The 24838-nt window shown below is 43.0% G+C and overlaps 1 protein-coding gene across 2 annotated transcripts in view; it reads right to left on the minus strand.

Moving 5' to 3' along the window:
* NTM (neurotrimin) overlaps window positions 1-24838 on the minus strand; it is a 671796-nt gene that overhangs the window by 87537 nt on the left and 559421 nt on the right. For both annotated transcript variants that reach the window (XM_028120840.2, XM_028120839.2), the window contains one exon: window positions 23632-23757. In XM_028120840.2, coding sequence (XP_027976641.1) covers window positions 23632-23757 — 126 coding nt within the window. The remainder of the gene's footprint in view (window positions 1-23631; window positions 23758-24838) is intronic.

Here is a 24838-nt window from a genome sequence, read left to right on the forward strand (position 1 = left end):
GATGCATTATCAGAGGACTCTAGCATTTTTCATCGCCCCAAAGAGTCTGGAGATGATTCTAATGATATTTACTGAAGATGGAAGCAGAGATGACCACCTACCTCCCTTTGTATCAGAAAACTCATTTGGGCTGACTTTGGGATCTGAGCTTTGTTGCAGAATGTATCCCTTGGCGACAACAAGGGAATGGCTTGATTCTGACATCTAGAACAGAGTCTTAAGATCTGGAGCACTAGGAATCACGGAGCTCTTTGGAGCTCTAGGAATCACAGAAAAAGAGGAAATAAACCAAAAGACCTTTGCTTTGTCGTCAGGAGAGAATCAGTCTCAGATACAGCAATTTGCTGGTAGTTCACCTGCAAATCAAGGCCTAGCCTTCTTAATTCAGTGTCTTGTCTCTTCCAAGCATATCTTACTAGAATTGAAAATTTAAAATCTACTTCTAAAGGTTAAATTTATGATGATGAAATTGTTGCAAACACATATTAAACACTTTGAAAAGTAGAAAAGTTATGAAGAAGAATATAAATAACACCTGTACTTCTAACAGTTAGCAATAACCACTAAATAATTTTTGATGTAAAAATTGGGATTCACTTTGAAAGTGAGTGACAGGATTTCAAAGTACATCTCAATAGAAAATAAATCTCTTTGACAGAATGATCCTTTTTCTCATTGGTCAAATTGTTATTATAATGTGTAAAATATTTTTGAAACTATAAAATCATAATGATGGGATTATGAAAAACTATTCATCTTGGAGATGCCTGAGGAATTCCAAAGGAATATAATAAATCAAATAGAGCACATGTGACCATGATCATCCAGGAAACATAAGGCCTGTCTTCACAAATAAACTCAATGCTACAGACAGATTATTGACAGAAATGGGAGGATGGGGTAATGCTGGTGATGGTCAAATGTGGATGTGAAACCAGAAGAGCTAAGGAGTCTGCAATTACTTGGGATAGTTGGAAGGTGCTGATCTAGATGCAAATGTCTTCCTCCCGGGAGATAGTGCCCATCATTAAAACTACTAGTGAAGGCAGGTTCTCATGTCACCTTAAAATACTATATGAAAAATAAAAGCAGCAACAACAACTGAACACACTTCCCCGAAGGTAAAACTGGAATCAACAGCAGACCAGTGAGCATGTTTTAAGCTGATACGATCAAAGACCTAGGACTAGGGTTGGATTTTCATGACCCACCCTCCCATCTTGCCCCGGACAAAAGCAACCCCGAAAAAGACAAAGTGGGAAGAGTACAGAATGGTTTGGAAATCAGAAGTACTCTTCTGGGGCCCAACAAATGAGTACCTTGTGGTAGAAGAAGTCAAAACATAGCTGCCAGGTGGAGCATTACAGCTTGAGCCAGAGAGGAGCCCTTGAGGAGTGGCATGGGGCCACTCTTGAATGGACCATCCTTGGAAGAATGGTTTTGAATACGGATGAGCACAATCCTAACTGCAAGTTCAAGGAGTTACAAGAAAGAGAACCAAGGAAGGGGAATATGGATAAAAATTAGAATTTTAATAGCAGTGATCAGAACTGTCAAGAGTCAGTCTTTGCGTAGTTCAGATATCAGCAAACTTCTTATCTAAAAGACTAGATAATAAATATTTCAGGCTCTGTAGGACATACGGTGTAGTTGCAACTATTCAAGTCTGACACTGCAAGACAAAAGCTGCTGTAAACAGATGAGTATGGCTGTGTTCTCTTAAAACTTTGTCTTATGTTCTCATAAAACACTTTAATTTCAAATAATTTGCACATGTCATGAAGTATTATTCTTCTTTAGTTTTTCTTCAGCCATTTAAAGGTGGAAATTGTTTCTGAACTCACAGGCTGTTCAAAAGCAGGTAGCAGGTCAGATGTGGCCTGCTGGTCACAGTCTGCAGATCCCTGGTGTCATGAATTAGGGCAAGAAGGACCAGAGATGGCTCTAAGGTCCTGACTCCTTTGGAAATCAGAGATCCTGGACTGATTCTAAAACTAGCACATATTCAACTCTGCCTTTTGCCCTGTGATTTCCCTTTTGGTTTCTGGTCTGCACAGTTGTGTCCTGTTACTCTGCTCTTTTTAAGCAGATTCAACTCCCCTCACTCACTTGGGCTACATTCTGTATAGTACTGGTGAAACGCTTAGGTGAACTTTCAAATTAGTTATGCTGTGTAAGTAAATATAAGATTTACCAAATGATAATTTCTGTTGTTGTAACAACAGTCATAATCAAAGGTTACAACATTTGCTTTTTGAGTTTGTGTCGCAAAAATGTAAAAACATCTTTGTCTTAGAAGACTGCACTGTACTGGGATTCCATCTCTCCTCCCTGTCCTCTTGACTTGGTTGGCATTGCCTGGAGACTCTGCATGGGTTGATATAGAACTTGAATGAAGGACCATGCAATCATGTTTTCATGTTTACAAAGCACCTGTGATGTAGGACTGCTAATCTCATACTGTGATCCTACCTTAAAGATGAGGAAGCAGAGGTTCACAGAGGTTAACTGGTTTGTTGAGGGTTACCCACTTAGTAACTGGCAGAACAAAGAGTCAAACCAAGTGTCCTGACAGCAGTGGTATTCTCTTTCCAGTTTTCCCTGCTCCCTCCTCTTGTCATGTGTGACCCTGGGATGCCAGGTGGCATCTGTGTATTGCAGGTTCTCCTTTCCCAGGTATAGACCAGAGGAAACCAATCTCCATTAGTGAAGACATGTGCTGGGGAGAAGGGCCTGGATGCCTGTTGCTTTTCGCTAATGTGCCTCTGGCCGAGTTTCACCAAGGAATGCTGGATGATCAGTTGACAGCCTCCCAACACACCCTACTTTCTTTTCTTCTTTTCTTTTTTCTCCTAATGTTTCCCAATGTGGCGTATATCATCAGATGGTGAAATAACTTGCATTTGCCCCTCCAAGCACTTGGCAAGCACCTCCTTCCTTTATTCGCGCAGTGGGAAGTTTATAGTCAATATGAATTGTAATAGCTCCAAAGGGCTGTGTTCTCAGCACTCTCCAGCTGGAGAACTCTCCCAGGCGAGACACAGAGAGAGTGACAACAACTCAACATGAAGTTTTTAATTCCCTTTCGTATCTAACTTGGATCTTGAAAGAGACACCGCTGTGACCCTCCTGGCTCTCTCACTTCCTTCAACTCACTCAGCAGCCATAGCACTCAGGGAGGGCGGCAGACGGGTCTTCTCCCACTAGGCTGCCCTATCGATTAGCTAGGCAGAGAAAAGGGTTTTCATTTTTAAAGGCACATAGAAACATCCTCAAAGCCGATGTTTAAGTATCACATGAGGATAGCAACAAAGCATCTTGATATCATCAAGCCCCGTGGACAGCATCACTTCTACTTCCAAGCTACTTTTTTTGGAAGTGGGAACAGAGGGGGCTCTTTGGCCTCACACCCTTAATGAGAGACAAGTATCCCAGCTTATGGCCAAATGCCCTTCATTTATGTGGCTAGAATGCTGCTTACCAGAAATGATGAGAACACAAACCACTTCGAGACTGGACCATTATATACCAAATAAATTGGTTTTTAGACTACAAATAGCCTTTCCTATTTGTGCGTTTTGTTTATTAAACCTAGGACACGGTATTGTTTTTGGTTAAACTTCAATTACTTTTTGCTATTTTAATTAAACTTCCATTTCTCCCCAAATCAGATGCTACTAATTGTGAATGTATTCTTTTTACAGGTGAAAGAAAGGATGGTACAAAGCCACGAGCAGTCACGATCTCCATTCAAAGACGTTTGTTAGGAACCTGTGGTGTTGGCTGGGTATCTAAGAAGTGGCTGGAGGTCTGACTCAAGGGAAAACTGAGGCTCTGGAAAAGGCTGTCAAAAGGAAATGGTAGCCTGTGTACCAAGAAGTCAGCTAAAAATAGTATAGGCCAAACCCTAGTGGTTGAACTGAGGTATTGTGGGAAGGCATAAAAATAGGAGAGCCGCATTTACTTACCACATGTGACCTTTAACATGTCATTCAAGTATTAAAAGCAGCCTGTTCATCTCTAAAAATAAGATAAGATGCTACTGTCAATGACAGAGATATTTACACACTAATGCTCACTGATAGTGCCACCTTGGATGAGACAAACATTTACTGAGACTTCATTTTATACCAGGCACAGGGGCATGCATTTATATAGATTATCACATGTAACTTTACAACAAGCCCAGATACACATCCTATTATGATCTTCACTTTACAGATGAGATGCCTAAGGCTCAGAGAGGGTGGGCAATGTGGCCAAGGGGACACTGCCTTGAGAATGGTATAATCAGAACTCAAGTCTTGAAATTTTACCATGTCATGCCTCTGATGAAGCTCAGGCAGTTTCTGGGACCCAATCCATGACCATGAAAGACAACATGCCAATATCTGCGGATAGATCCAGAAGGCAAAGTTCAATTTCCAGCTCTACCTCTTACTAGCTACTTGACCTTTAACAAACTATTTAACAGTCAAATATATATAATAATAGTATCTAAACTCATAGGGTAGTTCTAAAGATGAGATGAGTTGATATAGGTAAAGTGTTAGCACATTATAAGAACACTATAAGCCTTTGCTACTTTTTTGTTTGTGTTTGTTTTTATCACCTTTATTACCTTAGTGCTATCCTGCATGCAGTGTATCTCCCTCCAATCTCCTCATGCTCAAATGAGAAGATTCGTCAACTCTTAGACCTGAACTTTCTCTGCCTTAAACCTGTACTTTCTTAGAGGCCAGCTTCTAAGTAACTTATTTATGTTTAATTGTCATTTTCTGAAGATCAGCATAGACAGAGAGCTGTAATTAACCTTTTATTGGGATTCTCCCACATAGGTTAAATGACTTGCTCAAAGTAGCACTGAGTCAATGGCAGCAGATGGAATGGAACGAAGGCTGTTGCTCTCCTGCCTAGATTGTGATAGATGAAAGTAGCTACCTCTAATAGCGGAGTTATTAGGAATAAAATAAGGAGGGCAAAAGAGGACAAATGGCTACTTGAATGACATTGCAAGGCCTATCATTTATTCCTTCTATCACCATTGTGTTGACTGCTAGCCACTCTGCACTTAAGGTGGTTTGGCCATTCTCTTCCCCAGAGCCAGAGTCAGGGCTATATCACATGGTCTGTTATGCAGTAGTGCAGAACAAAGCACTAGATTCTGAATCAGTGGTGGTTACGTGTCCAGGCCTAGTCTGACACACAGTCTAGCAGCTGTTTCCTTGGGAGATCATAGGCTTTCTCAACTTGGGTTTTCCCATCTGTCAAATAAAGCTAATAGCAATACTAACCTCATATGGTTGTTAGAGAATCAAATGAAAATGTGAAAATATTTTAAAACTTAAAAATGGTATAAAATTGAAACTATTTGAATTCTAGCAAAAAAAAAAAAGATGATCTGAGGTAGCAACTCCTTTGGTTGAAGGGCTGATTCATCTTGGTTTTTGCTCTTGATTATAAAACAGCACAACAGTAAGCAGGAGAGTTATGGGTTCAGAGTGGTGCCTCTGCAACCCATCTGCCTGGTTAAGTCTTGTCCACATCCATAATAGTGCACATATTTGAGCATGTTACCTACCTATATGAGCTCTCTAGTTCTCAGATCCTTCAACTAGTAAAGAACAGTAATAATACCTGTGTCATAAGGTTATCAAGAAAATTAAAAAGTTTATACATGTAAAGCACATAGAATAGTGCCTAGAACATAGACAACTACTGTAAAAATATTGGCTACAATGATGATGATGATGATGATGATGATAATGATGGAGAGGAGGAGCAAGACATGTTTATAGTAATGATGACGATGATCCCTCTTTCAGTCTTCTTTCCATGTGTATAGAATCTAAAAATTTTAGACCGCTGCTATTTCTCTAATTATTGCCACTTACATTTTTAGGCACAGAAACACTAGCTCCTAGCCTAAGAATTCAGGCTTGCCAAGAGATCCGAGGGTCCTTTACTGCTGTCCGCATTATAACAATGAAGTAGGGCTCTCATCAAGAGGTTCTTATAACCATGACAACATGAGCAGCACCACTCTACTGAGGATGTCATTGCCATGACAACACCTGAGTGACCAAAATCAAGAGGCCTAGAAAAGTGCTGTGATAAAGAGAGAAAACATCAACACACAGAGGAATGTGACTGGTTAAGAGAAGAACAAGGACTGGCCAGTGTGGATGCTTGGCAGTGAAGCCAAAGGAAGCAAAATTATGTTGACATAAACATTGTGGTCACATTCATTAAGTTGTCCTTGATTCTCAAGGGCCAAGGGTTCTGGTTGGAAACAGAGATGCAAAGAAGGATGGAACCAATTCCTTCCAATCTTTCCATGGATTTCATAATGTGTCTTAACAATCAAGGATTTTTTTTTTCCCGTTCTCAAAGGAAAGAAATGTCTCTAGGGTAATGTGGGCAATGAGAAGAAGATGGTTAGGACTTTGAAGAGAAATAATTTGGAAGGATTCTCAGGAACTTACTTATAGGATTAGGTGGAGAAGATGTCACTACCTGTCATTGCTGGTACATTTTTCCAGGTTGGCGAACTATTCTCCATCTCCAACATTATTCTAGATGAAACACAGATTATCTGCTTCCTCTATCCTGCCTGACCTAGACTCAGCAACACTGAGGCAACGGGATGTTCACACAATTTCCAGGGCATAGATCTGCAGAGAACTAAAGTATTTGCCCCAGACAGATGTTTCCCCCAGAATAGGATGGGGGTTGTGTTTGTTGGCACTTCTAGAGTAGTTAGTTGACCTTCATATTCCATCCCCTTTGGAGCTTCCTGGAGGAGTTTCACCTGGATAATCATCTGTGGCCATAGGAGTGGCTGCCCAAGGCTCACTGAGTTCCTGTTCTGGTGTTGAAGAACAGATGAATTCAAATACACTGTTCTAGTTGAGTATCAGGTCATGGAAGGTCAAATATTGAGGACTTTGAGTACTTCTGCCCTGGTCTCTAAGGGGAGGTTGAGAGATAAGCAGATGTCATCCTTAATGCTCCTTCTCATGGGCTCTTTCACACTCCAAGGAACATTTCCCGTAAGTGCTTCAGCTACCAACGTCCAGTGGGATCTTCACTAGATTTGGCCGCAAAGAGTCTCATCTCCAGACAATGTTCCCTAGTGTCAAAAACAGTCAGTTGCTTTAGCAACATGGAGACTTTGGCCTTAAGTTCCCAGATCACTCAAAAGCCACGTAGAGAAATTTTGGGGTCACTCAAAATTTGTAGGTTGCTCCACATGCACAGACCAGTCTTAGCTAAATCTTTCTTTTATTTCACCTGAGGAAGAAGAAGAGCTGAGAACCCTAACACAAGTATAGCTGACCCTTGAACAAAATGGAGGTTAGGGGTGCCAAGCCCTTGTGAATTGAAAGTCCACATACAAATTTTGTGCCCCCAAAACAGCTACTAATGGCTTGTCAACTGGGAGCCTTACCAATTACATAAACAGTCAATTGCCACATATTTTGTATGTTACATGTATTTTATGCTGTTATTCTTTCAATAAAGGAAGCTACTAAAAGGAAAATGCTATTAAGAAAACAATAAGGAAGAGAAAATACACTTACAATGCTGTTCTGTGTTTATATTAAAAAAAATCACACACATAAAAAAACCCTCACCTGAGTGGACCCAGGCAGTTCAAACCCATGCTATTCAAGGACCCACTGTAATTACACAGCAACAATAGCCCAGGAATGGTCAACGGAAGCCAGCTGTGGACTGGACTTTGGGAAAATATCCTTCTTTACCCTCATACTTCCCTCCAACAACCAACCCTGTACTGTGCTATATTTTATAGCAAAACTTCTCAAAAGACTTTATAACCCTCTCCGTTCATCCAGCCCGTTCTCTCCCTTTCCAATCAATCTTGTCCCGTATTTTCTGGCACCAGAACCATTCTCACCAGCCAGGGTCTCATGCAAGTGCATTTCGCCAATTCTTCGTCCCTATCTCCCTTGTGCTATCCATCACCCCCCTCCCCCTTTTAGGAAGCCTCCTCTTCCCTTGTCTTTCAGATTTCCTTAGTAGCTCTCTGGCCACTGCCTCACCATTGTCTGTGCTGGTGCATCCTCTCGTCTTAGCACCCCAGTATGTGAATGCCCCAAGGTCTGGTCAACAGAATTCTCCTGTAAGCATCCTCATGTTATAGGAGGTGACAGCCTGCCTCATGGCACTGAACGCCATCAGGATGCTGCTGACCCCTACATTTATTTCTCTAGCCCCTGCACCCTCGTATAATCAGCTCTCTCCTAACATTGGCACTTGTGTATCTTAAGTACCAAGCTCCTGTTTCCACCTACAAACCTGATCCTCTTGGAGTTCTTGGTGGCAGAAAATGATGTGGATATTCATCAGTGGCACTGGCCACAGATCTCAGTCACCTTTGATTCCTAACCCGGCCTCACAAACTCCATGTTTAATCAGTCAGTGAATCTTGGCAGCTTTAATTCAGAATATATTCCACATTAAACATGGTCTTACCACCTTCAACCTTACCATGATAGTCTGCATCATTATCATTTCTTGAGGGGTCAAAGCAGTATCAGAACTGGCATCCCAATTGCTACCCTTACCCACCTCTTGACCCCTGTCTTTCTCTTCAAGCAGTTAAAATGACCTTTGAGCAACATGTATTCAATCATTTCACTCTCTTAAAACTGGCCGATGTTTTTTTTATTCAAACAGATTCCAAAGTTTTCAACACGGTTTTCCAGGCAAGACATGATCTGAGCCTTGGCTCCTTTAATCACATACCATATCACTTTTTGGGTCCATAAGCTTCCTCATACACACTAAGCATGTTCTGTATGCATGGCCTTGGTATTTGTAGGTACCTCTGCCTGGAACACTCTTTCTTGATACATCTCATTCATGGGTTCCCTTCCCTCAGGCCTCTAGGTATCTATCAAGGCTGCTCCTGGTACTCTATCAAAAGTAGTACCACTTTCCTTCTTTATCGCATCTCTGGGTAAATGTGTCTTTTTTCTCCACAGTACTATTGGTCCCTGAGACTAGGTGGCATATTTATTTATCAAGTATTATCTACACTCCTTTGCTGCAGCTCCATGGGGCAGAGGCTTTGAATGCTGTGTTCACCACACAGTCAGAAGCACCTAGATATGCACTGTTGTGTTTTAGATACTCAATAAATATCTGTTGACTAAAAGATGATTCTTTCTGCTTATTTATCATAATTCTGTTGTACTCAATCACTTCTGTACAATCTAACAAATCCTGATTTTTTTAAAAAATAAATAAGTCTGGAGTTGTTATGATCATTTTTGGAGAAAGGGGAGCTAACCTACGTGGATGAATGGACCGAAAAAAATCAGACACCAGCTAGTTCCTAATACCCTACCAACTGCCACATGGGAAAAAAGCCAGATAGATAATCCCTAAGCCCCCAAAACAGGCAATAAGGAGACCAGTCCAGACACCTAGGAGTTCTTGTCAACATAGTCTCCACCCGCACTCCCACCCCACACTGACCCTATCACCAGGTTCTGGTAATTTGCCCTCCGCTATATCTCTTAATTCCATATTCTCCTCTTCTCTCCTGCTGTCTCATGATCTCTGAATTTGACCTTTTAATGGCCTCCTAAAAGTCAGTCCCCTTGCTCTGGGTCATAAAATAAAGACTTGACCTTGCCAAAAGCTATCACTGTTACCACCCCACCTTAAGGTTCAGGAAGAAAAGGGATTCCCTTACCACGGGCGCAGGCTGCAGCTGAAATCTGCGAAGTGTGGTTTCACTGTCTTCCCTGGGGACAATTTAAATCCAACATGCCGCACACCAGTCACTGCCAGAGTGACTGTGTATCCGGAACTCCTCTTCCCTCCATCGTCAATGTCCTGCAGCTCTTTCATTCCCCATTCTCCCCACCTCATGTTCTCTGGAACACCACTTACTACCTAAGCAAAATACTTCGCTGGGCTCTCAGCCTCCAGGCTGCCCATTCCCTGAATTGCCTTAAGTAATGAAAACCCAGCTACTTCCTGAGGGCAACGTTTCCTCTGTGGCTCTCAAGAAATTGCTGGATTGTTTGTTTTGGCATCTGGAGGTTGGGGTGATGGTCCTTCTCACTCCTTAAGATCACTTGGAGACCATTCCTCTTTTCACACTTTTATTGAAAACCCCTTTAAAGTTTTTGCCCTCTGGAAATGTTGCATCTTCCTGTCCTTGCTGCCAATGACTGATGTCCTGAACTCCTCATGATTCTTTGAGGGCTTTCACATGTGGCTCACAGCCCTACTTGTCACTGACCTCAGCCATTATCTGTGATGACTTCAATGTTCCCTTTGATGATTTTCCAGACAACTGTACCATCAGCTACCTGGACCCCTCTTCTCCATGGACCTTCCCTTCTGTCTCAGCCATATTCTACCACTGTCATTGGCCTGACCATGTTATTCTCTAGAATCTGCAATCACTAATTAAGGGACTACAATTTCTTTTTTTTAATTTTTATTGTTATGTTAATCACCATACATTACATCATTAGTTTTTGATGTAGTGTTCCATGATTCATTGTTTGTACATAACACCCAGTGCTCCATGCAGAACGTGCCCTCTTTAATACCCATCACCAGGCTAACCCAGCCTCCCACCCCTCTCCCCTCTAGAACTCTCAGTTTGTTTTTCAGAGTCCATTGTCTCTTATGGTTCGTCTCCCCCTCCGATTTCCCCTAATTCGAACCTTGTAACTTTCCAGCATGCTCAACTATTCACACTGTAATCCCATGCTGACTTGATTCGCTCATCCCTTGAACAAATACTGAACGTCTATAATTTGACAGGCACATGTTAAACATTGGTGCACACAGCAGTAAACAAGAAAGAGCGTGTTCCTTCCTCTCGTAAAGCTGTGTATCCGGAACTCCTCTTCCCTCGTAAAGCTTATAGTCTATTGAGAGGAAGGTAGGCAGTACATTAATCTGGTAGCCCCCCGGGCTCCGTGATGACCCTGAACCCGTCAGCTGTGTCCTGATTCAGGCCCTTTGTATTTACTGCCAGCCCTGCCAAGAGTGCTCCTGCTGGACTTAGCCCAGGGCCCTCCCGCAACCTTCGTGGGCTGTCTTCTTAATGACTCCATCCCTGTCTACTCTATTTAAGATTACAACACCCACGTGAGCTCAAACCATGCAAAGTAATCTTAATAATTAATGACAAAATATGATTTTCCTGGAGGATTTAAAAACTTTTGCCACAACATTAAAAATCTTAATGTTGGTTATAAGTGACTATGGACATAAAAATAGTAAAACTAATATTTACTTAGTACACTAAATTTGAAACATCAGAAACATTGATAATTAAAGGAGTTTTTGTTTAAAAAATAAGACAGCAAGCCCCAAACACATGCTGATAATCTCTTTGCCTTTTATCCTAATGTTTTCACAGTAATTACCATATAACACATTATAAGGTTTACATAGCCATCAGCTTGTTTTCTGTCTCTCCCACTTTCTAGTGTTCTATAAACTCTCTGAGGCCAGGATTTTGTCTGCATTGTTCACTCATGTGTCTGCAATGCCTAGGACAGTCACTTAGCAGACAGAAGGTAGCTTCATAAGCAATTATTAAGTAATATAAGAATTCATATAGGAACAATCAAATCGTTTTGCCAAGAGATTTTCCTGGGGGAGGTGGGCAATCCATGCCACCTTCTCTGATTAAATCCCTTTCTGGAATGGTGGGTGACAGAATTAAATAAATCGATGAAGAGAGAAAGCCATTTGTCTCTCTCTATCATGCAGATGACTGGCCAAATATCTTCAACCACGTTGACCTCAGTGAACCATTCAGTAGAGGGCAAACCAGTGATGCAGGAAATTAGAGAAGGAACACAGGGCCTCCTGGGTGCAGAACAGTTAAACAGGAGGGGTCCTGAATCCATTATGGAGGAACTGATAAAGTCCAAAGTCATTCCTTTTAACTCTCTGTTAAAAGAGGGAAGAGGGGTTTGTTTCTCAGGGCGAGGGGCGGGTGTGAGCAGAGCAGAATCAGTCACTGTTGGGGAGAAGTGGCTAAGATGCTCCTCCCAGGGAAGGAAGAACTGCAGCTTCCTGACCTCAAATTCAAATATGATGACCAACCTGACCGTGCAGTAATCCTTGGAGAACCTGTGTGGTCTAGCCAGGAAGGAGGCTGGAGCCTCCTTGATCTGAGAGGACTACATTGGTATTCTGCTCATTCCTTCCCAACTGTCCGGGCTCCAGTAGTAAAAGCATTTCACACTACTAAGAAGATAAAGTATGCCAAATACCACAAGGGCACGTAGGGAAACTGAATGGAGTCAGATAATGGAAAAACATACCCTGGAATCCAGCAATTTCTTTTCATAGTCAAAGCTGTTAAAATGTAAAACAACCTAATAATAACAATCAAAGCAGAAGACATACCATTGTGTGAGCGAATGATGGTACTTAACATGAAGAAAAAATAAATCAAGTCAGAAAGCAGCAGCATCACTGCCACAGGTCCTGGTCCAGGTGGAAGGGGAAGGGTGAGAGAGCATACAACTCACAAAGGCCGACTCGGTGGGAGGAAAAGAGCTCACCCGAGAACTGAGGCAAGGTCAGCCCTTCATGCTGGGGCTCTGTCCTTTGCTCAGAGGCATTCATGCAAAGATCCACTGAAAGGAGCCTCGGATCACTGGGGAGGATGGAATGCCAAGGCCAAGCACAATGCCCCAGTTGGAGTCCAGTGTCTGAACAACGGTGTGGGTCATTTTGCAAGAATGCAGTGAGAAAGTGGACAAGCCAAGGGCCATAAGCCCTGGGCTGGCAGGAAGTCTGAAACCAGACTTTAGACTTGTCTCAGAAGATCCAAAAGAAGCAACGGGTCAGAAATCAGGCAGGAAATCAATACACATTAAGAATATGGATCTTGGAGTCAAAGAGACTTGGATTTGAATTTCACTTTCGCCATTTCATATTTGTGGGAAAAATATCCTCTCAAATCTCCATTTCTTTATCACTAAAATGAAAACAATGTCTACTTCTTAGGGCATTTGTGAGAATTAAGTGATATAAAGTATGTAAAGCACAGTGCCCAACACAAGGCAATTACTATACAGTCGTAGCTCTTAAACTCAAGTGTGATCACAATCACCTGGGGGATTTGCTAATGTGCAGATGTCTGGGTCCCACCTTAGCTCTGGCTTATAAGCCAGGTGATGCTAATGTTGCTAGTGCAGGGACCAGCCTTTGAGGATGGCACGTGTTCCGGAGACACTGCTGGGGCTTGGATGCCAGCAGTGCATCTGGACCTGTGTGACCTTGACACATTAGCCTGACCTCTCTAAGCCTCCCTTTCTCACTGGTAAAGCAGCCTAATCATGGGACATGTTTCACACTGCTGTTGTGAATAATCCACACTGCCATATGTAAATGTTCAGAAGAGTACCTAGCGCATTTTTAAGCAGCCACAAACTGTTATTGTTGACTTTGGATAATAGAGACTCTGGTTATAATCTCAGAAAAGCAGGCACATCAGATCAAGCCAAGATTCAGGATCCAAAAGTTGGTATGAAGTCAGAACTACACGTTGAAGTCCTGGTGAGAAGGATATTTGGAATGGAAACTTTCTCCAAGCTGGCATGGCAATTTTTGGTGGTTCCTCGATATGAGACCCCAAAGCCTTTAGTGGTCTCTAGCAGTGTGATGGTGAGGACGTCACTGTGGTTGTGGTTGGTGTTGAAGCCCTGCTGAGACCCTTCTCATACCCCAAGTAGAGCTGCCTACCGTAGGTACTCATCACAAATGGGATCTCCTGGCCTGGAGGGGTTGCCATTTTAAGAAGCCCTTTGCAGCTTACTCAGCCAGGGCTGGTTAGCATCTGTGGGGCAGATGATACAATTTTCTTGCTTTTATGTTTCCTTTTTTGTTCTATCAAAACAATTCTGCATAGTAACGGTCACCAAGTACCAATATAAATAGCCTGACTCAGGAGAGTGTGGGGAAAGATCCTGTTAGCAATGTCTGAATTCAGCAGACATCTGATTCTACATTTTTCAAGGGTTTTAAAATAATTGGGTAAAACCACAAACAGTGTCTGTGGTATGCACTCCTGCCCTTGGTTTCTAGATGGAGGCTTGATTTCATATGTTCTCAATCCAGGCACACTGAACTCATTAATTTCCCCACTAGTCTTTTTATGATTCTCCTCTTCTTTGAAGTTGGAAGTTGCTCAGCTATATTACTGCTTTAAACTAGATCATAAATTTTAAACTTACGAAAATGCTTATTGACATTGGCAAATTTTACCCTAACTGTATCTATCTCACTGTTTAATTTTACAGTTAAAGAGAATTACGGAGTTAAACAGTCATCTGTAAATGCCTTCCTCGGCTTTCTTCTTTTCCACCTTAGCCTGTGTGTCTGTGTTTAAACCGTTTGCTTAACGAGTTTCTGGATCACTTTGTCCCAGATTTGAGGTTGTGCCACTGGTTTATCTTTATCATAATAAATCACTTTCTCTGTGTAGGTTGGGCCTAATACCGTATGCTCTGCTGCTACTCTGGACAGGAGATCTGCCACTTTCAATTATGATGCAATTATTTTTTTTTCTTCCACCATCAATGACCACTGTAATATCTTTTGCGATAGCAATTACTTGGTTCTCCTGGGATAGCTACTTGGGGGTACTCTGGGAATTTTAATCAAGCACATATGTTAATTAGAAAATGGTGGGGGGGTGAGGGAGGTGCTGATTAAGCACCTTTGAATATCTATCCATTCTGGCAATTGACTAAGCTTAGGCTTTTGTAAGGATTCAACCTTTTCAGAGAAAAGAATTTTAATTTCCTCCCCTTTTGTTCTTGTCTCATGGGTGGGAGGGAGAGGAAGGTGCCAGCTGGGGCTATGGGAGCTCAAGTCATTGGGCACCTACTACGTGTCATTATGGGGCCAGGTGCTGATGAGCACATTTAATCCTCAGTACGTCCATGTTAGAAAGGCTTTATTATCTCTGTCTTAGGCTCGGTTCTGGGGACAGACCGGCGGGAGAAGCTTTTCTTATAAATTCCTTGCACTGGTTTGGGAAATTTATAATAGTAAAGAATGATGTGAAGAGATGAAGCTGCTGTATCTTAACCTATACTCACTAAATCTGCTTTTGTTTTCAATTTTGCACCAGAAAGACTTAATTTTGAAAAGAATAGAGAGCCCAGATACGGACCCTCAACTCTATGGTCAAATAATCTTCAACAAAGCAGGAAAAAATATACAATGGAAAAAAGACAGTCTTTTCAATAAATGGTGCTGGGAAAATTGGACAGCTATGTAAAGAATGAAACTCGACCATTCTCTAACACCATATGCAAAGATAAACTCAAAATGGATGAAAGACTTCAATGTGAGACAGGAATCCATCAAAATCCTAGAGGAGAACATAGGCAGTAACCCCTTCGACATTGGCCACAGCAATTACTTTCAAGATACATCTCCAAAGGCTAATGAAACAAAAGCAAAAATGAACTTTTGGGACTTCACCAAATAAAAAGCTTCTGCACAGCAAAGGAAACAGTCAACAAAACAAAGAGGCAACCCACAGAATGGGAAAAGATATTTGCAAATGACATTACAGACAAAGCATTGATTTCCAAGATCTATAAAGAACTTCTCAAACTCAACACCCAAAAACCATATAATCAAGTCAAAAAATGGGCAGAAGACATGAACAGACACTTCACCAAAGAAGGCATACAAATGACTAACAGACACATGAAAAAATGTCCATCATAATTAGCCATCAGGGAAATTCAAATCAAAACCACCTTGGTGAGATGCCACCTTACACCAGTTAGAATGGCAAAAATTGACAAGGCAAGAAACAACAAATGTTGGAGAGGTTGCGGAGAAAAGGGAACCCTCTTACACTGTTGGTGGGAATGCAAGTTAGTACAGCCACTTTGGAAAACAGTGTGGAGGTTCCTCAAAAAATTAAAAATAGAGCTACCCTATGACCCAGCAATTGCACTACTGGGTGCAAAGACAGAGATGTAGTGAAAAGAAGGACCATATGCACCCCAGTGTTCATAGCAGCAATGTCCACAATAGCCAAACTGTGGAAAGAGACAAGATACCCTTCAACAGATGAATGGATAAAGAAGATGGGGTCCATATATACAATGGAATATTACTCAGCCATCAGAAAGGATGAATACCCAACTTTTACATCAACATGGATGGGACTGGATGAGATTATGCTAAGTGAAATAAGTCAAGCAGAGAAAGTAAATTATCATATAGTTTCACTTATTTATGGACCATAAGGAATAGCATGGAGGACATTAGGAGAAGGAAGGGAGAAATGAAAGGGGGGAAATCGGAGGGGGAGACAAACCATGAGAGACTATGGACTCCCGAGTAAAAACTAAGGGTTTTAGAGGGGAGGGGGGTGGTGGGATGCGTTAGCCCAGTGATGGGTATTAAGGAGGGCACATACTGCATGGAGCACTGGGTGTTATACAAAAACAATGGCTCATGGAACACTATATCAAAAACTAATGATGTATTGTATAGTGACTAACATAACAAAATAAAATTAAATTTAAAAAAAAAGTAATGAAACATACTATATCCATAGATTGGATACCCCATTGTTTAACAATCACTTTACAGGGCCTGCAAACATCTGGTGCTGTAACTAGGCACTGAGAATAGAATAAAACAGCAGAACTCTTCCTGCGTTCCCTGATCCCTTGGACAAGTGGAGGGCCTCATGAGCCTATGAGTTGCGGTAAGAATTGCCAACATTAAAAATGTGTGTAAAGTGCTATGGGATCTCAAAAAAAGGAATGACTCACTTTGTCTGAAGAAAGTCCCTGGAGGGTTTCAAACTGGTAGTTTTTGAGCATGGTCTTAAAACAAGAGTAGAACTCTATCCAAAAGTTGCAAGGAGATGACCTAGGGAGACCAGATGGTAAGTGCAAAGGTAAGCACACCAACTACGTGGTAAATGTCAAGTTGTTGGTGTGATTGCAGTGCGTGGGGAAAATGCCAGAACCAAATAATGAAAACTCTCAGTGTCATGCCAAGAAGCAAGAACAATATTAATAAAGAAAAGTCTCTTCTGGAATGTTCATCACTACCTTGGTGTGACTGAGTAGGTGAGTAGTGGAATGAACTGGAAATCCAGCTGGACCTGCCTTCAAGGCCCATCTCTCTCAGACAGATGGCCACCTTCTATCAGGCAGCCTCCACCCATGATGATGGAGTCATTAGAGGTAGCCAAAACCTCAAGGGCCAGACATTCCATAAAGCCTGAAGCAGAAGAATGGAGCTGGAAAATTCACACCTGCCCTTAGGAAGCAGAAATATAGAGCAGACACACTGGCCATTTCCCAAACCCATATCTAGGGTGAAGGAACAGAGAAAAAAAAGCTCCTTCTCTCAACTGTGGCTCTTAGATTCTCACACTCTAGTGGAAGACAGGCAGGTAGCATGCAGCTCAGCAGGCTCCCTGGGCAGAGACCCTGCCCTGAAAAGTAACAAGAAGACACAGATCCCAAGGTTTCCTTTTTCTCCTCAGGTCCCTCTTTCTTTGGAACTTAGGCTACTTGCCTCCTGGTTTCATAGCACGAGTGGCCATGACTGGAGAGTTAATTTAGTCACTGAGTTCCCCTTGGCTTACTGCAGAAAAGATTTATGGCCTGTACCAATTAACTACAGGGCAACCCAACCAAAATGAGAGTCCAAGAGTTGTCCAGAGTTGGCATAGAAATCTTTTATAAACATCTTTTTCTTTCTTTCTTTTTTCTTTGTGTGTGTGTGTGTGTGTGTGTGTGTGTGTGTGTGTGTGTGCTTTTTCGTTCTCACCTGCTGGGGGGTAACCATGTGTGGGTAAGGAGATGCTTTTAGTTCCATTTTGTCCTCCTTCCCTCCCATTTCCGGCTCTTCTTTGCTGGAGAGGTTTTTCTTGTCTGCCATCCTAATGATCCCTGTACCACATGGGGCCCCTGATGCTGGTGCTGACAGGCTGCTCATTAGTGCCAGGGTGCTGCAGGCAGCCGATGGCATGCCACAGCTCTGCTCCTGACATTTTTTCACAGAGCCGTCCCTGGAGTCATGGCGCCTGCCAGCTCTGGTTGAACCCATGCTGTGTTACCTCCGGTGCCAATTAGTGCTGCAGTGTCCTGCTCGGCTGGGGAGGAAGGCCGTCAGGGCTGACAAATGGGAAAGTATGTGGGCGTGGCGGGGGGGGGCACAGAGGCAAGGACTCAGGGCACTGGCAAGGAGAAGAGCTTCCATCCAAGGGCCACTTTGTCCTCACCAACTTGGTGAGGTTTTGGTGCCTTTTAAAACTATGAGAAACAAGGCCCAGAAAAACCAACTGCTCCCTGGGCCCCTTCAAGTAGAGCAGGAGAGCTGAGGTGGGAAGGGAAGAGATTTGGCAGCTGCAGGTATGGGTCCATGGCATGCTGTGGAAAGAGATGGGTTCCATAACAAGGGCTGGGTTTGGAACCTAATCGACATGTGGTCCTGCTCTAATTCTGCCCCTCAGAGTCTTTATATGGCCCTGGGAAAAACCAGTCAATCTCTTTCCCACTTTAATTCACATACAATGGGGGTGGGAGGGCAGGGAGAATTTTTCAACTAACATTTCTCTTTTTTTGTACTTATTTCTCTCTTTGTATTTTTATTTTTTTTTAACCCATGAGGAGCAGTGGATTTTCCTATACTGTTGAACTAACTTTCCCTGGCAACATCCAGGATTCTTTTATGAAACCTTTGGGAGCTGCTGAGGGTTTAGGTGCAATTAGGGTTGGGAAAAGTAAGACACCAAAAGGGTCAAGAGCCCCAGAAAGGCCAGATGAAGAAGAGGTGAGAGAAACACACACACCGGGAGAGTGACTGAGAGGGAGTGAGGGGGGCCGAAGGGAGCTCACAGAAAACCCACTTTCAAGGTCACTTGTGAGCCTTCTCAACTTTTTCAAAAGAGTACTTGAAAAGGAGTCTCTCCTTCAAGGAAAAGTCAAGCCCTGCCACAGCAGGTCCCCCAGTAGGGGAACTTCAGGGAAGGCTTGACAATCCTGTGAAGACCAGAGAAAGTGTCCTGGAGAATCCCCAGTAGAGCTTCAGCAGGAAACACACAGGTCTCAACAGCAACATCAAAGTGGAGGAGAATAGCTCAAGGATCAGGAAGAAGTCTTTGAACCAGGAGAACAGGTTTGCCTCTCTTGCACTGGCAAAGGTACGTGCTTATTTACTGAATCAAAAAATACTTCTTGAATGCTTTCTAGGTGCGGGACATCGTGCTAGAAAGTGAAGAAGCAAAGTGAGATGTAGGCCCTCAAAGAGACGTAAGTCTCAAAGAACTCATGGATCAGAAATCGGGACATCTCTGTAAACAGCTCACTGGACCTTACTGAGACCTCAACCAATAACTGGGTACAAAGTATTCTTTCAGCAGCCTTGGTGAGGTTTTTATTTTCAGTGTTTTGCTTGATGGGAGAGATGGGGAGGTCGGTGAGTGCACTCAAGAGGGCAGCTCCATTATGATGCTCAGTGATCCCTGATTCCATACATATACAAGAACCCACACATCAGTCATCAGACTGATGCCTTCACCTGAGTTTCACAGTGGGTTCCTGGGGTGTGGCAATATAGGAATCTCAGCCTCCTCTCTAAAGCTCTTCCAATCCAACAGCAACTGGAGACATAAAAATTGGGCTTTGAGAATACTTTTCCATGAAGAGAGATGTCCTAAAAAGCACCTTTTAGGATAATCTGAAATAGATGGTATTTCTATTTACTTAGGGAAGACTCAGAGGAATAGAGGACATTAAATGTATTCTTTTGGATACAGGAAGACTAGAGCCTAGGGCTGTGCAAAAATAAATTCTTGCATGCCTAGACGAGGACAAGAGACAAGGCACAGAGCCATAAACAGGGAATGTGTCTAGAGGAGACAGGGGCCCCTGATGCCGCTTGGGCCCCTGCAGGAGGATGCTAGCGCTTGTACAGAGTTTGGCAACGGGCCAATCAAACATTCATGCAGATCCAGGTGGAATTTCCGTGTGAGGCAGGGAAATGAAGGCACTTCTTTCTGAAAAGACCAAGGCCTCTTCAGGTGGAAACAACATCTGCACACTCCAAAACAGCTGTGTAGTGAGAGGGCAGGTATCTTTATAAAACTCATGTACTTTCTTCTTGACCTCTTAGGAGTGGTAGGTTCACGAGGGGAACTAGGAGACATATTGCCGATAATAAGAGGAAACTACCTCCCATGATGAATGGTAGCACAGAGTTGTGGTTTGGGAGGCCACCTTGGACATGGACAGTTGACAGTGGATGTGGATAACTGACATTTTCCCCATCTGTTGTAAAGTGCTAGGCAGATGGTTTCATGGACAAGGCCCCTCCACCCTCTTCCAATCAGATGTCACTCCCTGTGTAGCAAATGTATGAACCATTACTAAAATGGTGGTTAATACTCTTATTCTCCTTTTCCATGTAAGAGGTGGTCAAGGCTAAAAATACATATTTTAAAGAGGTTTATATAAGTTTATTGCAAGCAGCACCCTATGAGTTATGATGGAAGAAACTAGGATTTTTCAGAAATGTACAAAACAATTAGATCGGTCTGGAGGGAGAAAAATGCAATGAAGCCATCAGTGTTGCCAGTGTGCTTAAGCCTCCATCAGCTATCCATTCAGGAATTATAATGGGTATGTGTGTGAGAATGGTCCAGACTGAAACATGATCTACCCACACAGAAGGGACAAAAGATGACAACAGCTCTCTGCCTCTGGAGTCTTTACTGAGAGGCGTCATACCTTTTTTTCTCCAAGGAACCCAAGCCTGTCCCAACTTATTTAAAATAAGTATCCTTTTGGAAATATTTAGTGGAGAAAGATGAAGGTCTGACTGCTAAGGTCTCCAGTTTCAGTTCAGATCTGGCAACAGCCCAATGACACCTCTGATCTCCAAATAATCAGTCACAGGTAAAACAGCACCCTGGTGAGTTCGAGGTGATTAGTTACTGCTTGGCATGTCTCATCAGTTTGAATCTGGGATAGATAATCTGGACCAGGAATCTGGAAAGGGCTGTTCATCTAAATTACTCTGATCCACAGGTAGATTCTGATTATCCTGCTCCTCTCCCCTTGATCCGTCTTCTGTTTCCATAGCAGCCAAAACCCCAGTAAAATGGAAGCATCTGGCAGAGGCTCAGGTAAAGTCCCCCAGGGAAATGAGTCTGTTGGATGGCCACAAAGGGGGAAAAGCACTCAAGATGTGCCAGTGTGAACTTCAGCAAGATGAAAGGAAGCGGGCTCCAATGCCAGATGAGAGACAGAAGTAATTGTGAGAAGAGAGGGTGGGGGCTGGGGGCAGGGAGGAAAGGAAATGTGGAAGGAAAAGAAATTAACGTACAAATGTTAAGGACGCTGAGAAAGGGAAAGTAAAGAATAAAAAGACAAACCATGAAGGAGCAAGACAAAAGGAGAAGATGTACAGAGGAGAAGGGGGAAAAAAGACCCAGAAAAGAACAAAGAGCTGAAAAGCCAGAAGAGAAAGAGAAGATACCTGACAGAGACAGAGAGAGACCTGCACGAGGGCAGGGCCCAGTGTCTCTTGACATAAGGCAAAGTGGGTCTACCTGGGATGGTGAATGTTCCTCAGATTCTAAAGGCACAGACAGCCCTGGCATCCAATGGCACTGGGTGTCAGCATTAAGCAGTGACGAATGGTGTGCCCGTGGACTTAGAACGTCTGCCCATTTTGATGGCCCCTCCTTCCGATGTGCCCCAGGGCCATGTCTTCTCTCAGATGGTCCCATGCACAGCAGAAGCCTCCTCCCAGATTTTGTGCCAGCCCATTGTAAGGCCATTCCAAATTGAGAGAATTGCAGACATGCGGGTACCCTCTCCAGTCCCTCTGCTCACAGTGGTAACGTCAGAAATGGTGACATGGGATAGCTCGCAGCAATTCAGGCCAAACACACTGAAAACTTCAGGCCTTCTCTGAGACCCTCCATCAGGGCAAATCTGTCACTATCTGGGAGAGGGAATTAGGTATTAGGGCCCATTCATAGCCCTAAATGGTTTTTATTTAAAGATCCAAGTGGAGTGGACACTGCGATGCTCTACCACCTTCAAGAGGGAAGGATGCCTGCTCCAGCGGATCATGTGCTGCTGGTGGGCAGAACTCTGGTGCCGCCACTTATGCGGATTGTCTCACCTAAAGACCCCTGGCCCAAAGTTATGATCCTTCAGGGGACAGCCCAGATTCCATGACTGAATGCTCTGCTGATGTAAAAGACCAGCCTCTCACCTCAACAGAGAGCATTGCTGAAGGGGAATGCTAGCTCCAGAACTCTCCACAACCTCACTTGAGACATTCCACTGGTCTTCATGCAACTCAGCTTTTCCCTTGGCCCAACCCTGCTTCCTTCCCTTCCCTTTCACAGGAGTTGATCCCAAGAGCTCCTCAAATAAACTTCTTGCACACCAATCGCGTTCTCAGGGTCAGCTTTTGGGGACCCAACCTGCAACACTAAGCAGATATCCACTACTATGGTTCCTTTAGAATCCTTAAACCTGCAGTACTCAGCAATACACATACATTCATGCACACACACACACACACACACACACACACACTTACACATACTTACTTAAATATAGTTCACATTAACCAGCAATAAGCACTGAAATGAAACATCTTTATTCATATCTCTGCTCAAATGTCACCTTTTCAAAGACCTTCCCCGACCAAACTCTGGTTCTTTTGTCCATGTAAACTGCTATATCTTCTCACCCTATTCCCCACCTGTTATACTGTATATTCATTTTTTTTTTTTTTTGGTCACTTGTCTCCTGAGATGTAAGCTCATGAGAACAGAAACTTGTATGTTTTGCTTTATTGCTACATCCTCAGGGCTCAAAAGAGTGCTTGGACTATTACAAGCAGTCAGCACATATTTAAAAACAAATGAAATAATTTAATGCACCTTGCATAAAAGCTAGCTTAATGATAAATGGCATCTCTTCTTAAATTCTAAAGGTTTAACGTTCAATCCATGAAAGCTCAAAACAACACTTGGTCTGGTCTCCAAAACATCTAGACATTTAGACAAAGCAAATTTTGCAATTTAGTCACACATTGCTCCATATTTGTTATCTAGGATTAATCAAAGTAAAACAACAACAAAACCACAAAGCAATTAATGGGCTAGGGACCAGATATTTGTCAATGCTGAAGAAGCAGACTTGGACATTTTCCTTTTCGGACTATGGCCATTCAAAGCTTTCATTCATCATTGTGTGTTTGTGTTTTCAGTATCTTACAACAACCACCTGAACAATGCCACCAGCACTGATTCTTCCATCAGCAAAGAGGATCAGTGGAGTTCACCCAGGACATCTCACCACCATTTCACCCAGAAACAACTGGGATTCATTTCCCCAGGATTCAAGAGATCCTCAAATATGATTTCTGAAATTTTACAAGATATATTCCTGTCTTGCAGAGAACACCAAAATTTTCTGCAAAACCATGAGTACAATGTTATCAGGATATCAAAAATGTAGGACCCTTTGGACAAAGTCACCAGTGCCATGACCGCCTAGCCATGGCCAACAATTCTTCCATTTCCTCTCTTACCTTTTGGGGAGATGTGTCTCCAGGTAACCGTAGGCTCTGGTCTACCCGTTGCTATGCAGGTGAGGCTGATATTGTTCCCTTCATTAATGGAGATATCTGAAGAAATCTCCACAATTTTGGGAGATACTGTGGAAACAAAACAGAGAGAAGCGAAATAAAAATCTTGTTAAAACATTTCTTTGTTGTCTTACAATGATAGTTGGCAGAACAATGCAGGGGCTGAAATATCGGGGCTGTAGGAGTAAATGATGAGAAATTAGAGGAATTACCTTAAACTAGAAAGAAAATATCTTACCTTGAATTTAGCTTCTATTTCCTCCCACTTAAACACAGAGTCAGGGAGTCTGAATGGGAATGGATTCCACCTCAATATTGCAAGAACTGTTCTCCTAGCCTCCACCTGCTTCCTTCTCCACTCTCACCCCCACCCACATCCGACACACATCCACGAGTCATTCTCCACACTGCATTCAGAGTCCTCTTTATATAACGCAATTCTGATTTTATCATATCTCTGCCTAAACACCTCCAGGTGCTCCCTATTGCCTACCTGAAAATACTCAAGCTTCTCAGGCCTGCATACTGCGCTGTTCAGAATCAAGCATCAGTCTGTGTTTCCGCTGACATTCCCAGTCATCCCCCCTTTCCTTACCCTCCCTGTTATCCCTGACCCGCCATGTCCTTCCTGGCCGTCACACATTCAGGATCTGTATTGTTCCTTATGTCCTTCCTGCAAACATTCTAGTCATACCTTAAGGCCCAAATCAGATGCCACGTTGTTGCAGCTTTCCCTACCTCTACTCCTCTCTGTCCTCCACAAATTTAAGTTACAGCTGCTTCTCATCTGTGTTCCCAGAGTACATTACACATACCTGGTGGGGAGTCAGAGGGCACACCAGTTAGGCATAACACATTTGGTCTCTTTTCCTTCTGCACCCTAAATTTAATCCCCCAAGGAGGGGAGGGTCGTATCTAATTGGTAAAATTGGGAGTAGGACCCCTGCTTCCTTCAGTCTTTCGTTTTGGAACCAGGCTTCTCTTAGGAACCTATATTCTGTTGCGGTCCGCCTCATATATGATTCACAGGGACAGCATCCCACATGGACCTGTAGACCCCACAGACAGCCAGCACTTGCCTGTGTGCACCTGTCTCATCCTGGGGATCCAAATTAGAAGCTTCTTGTTGCTGCACTTCTAAGCCTAATTC

Source organism: Eumetopias jubatus, unplaced genomic scaffold, assembly GCF_037043125.1.
Source record: "Eumetopias jubatus isolate StellerSeaLion01/CBP00866 unplaced genomic scaffold, mEumJub1_p1.0 scaffold_13, whole genome shotgun sequence".
Lineage (NCBI taxonomy): Eukaryota > Metazoa > Chordata > Mammalia > Carnivora > Otariidae > Eumetopias > Eumetopias jubatus.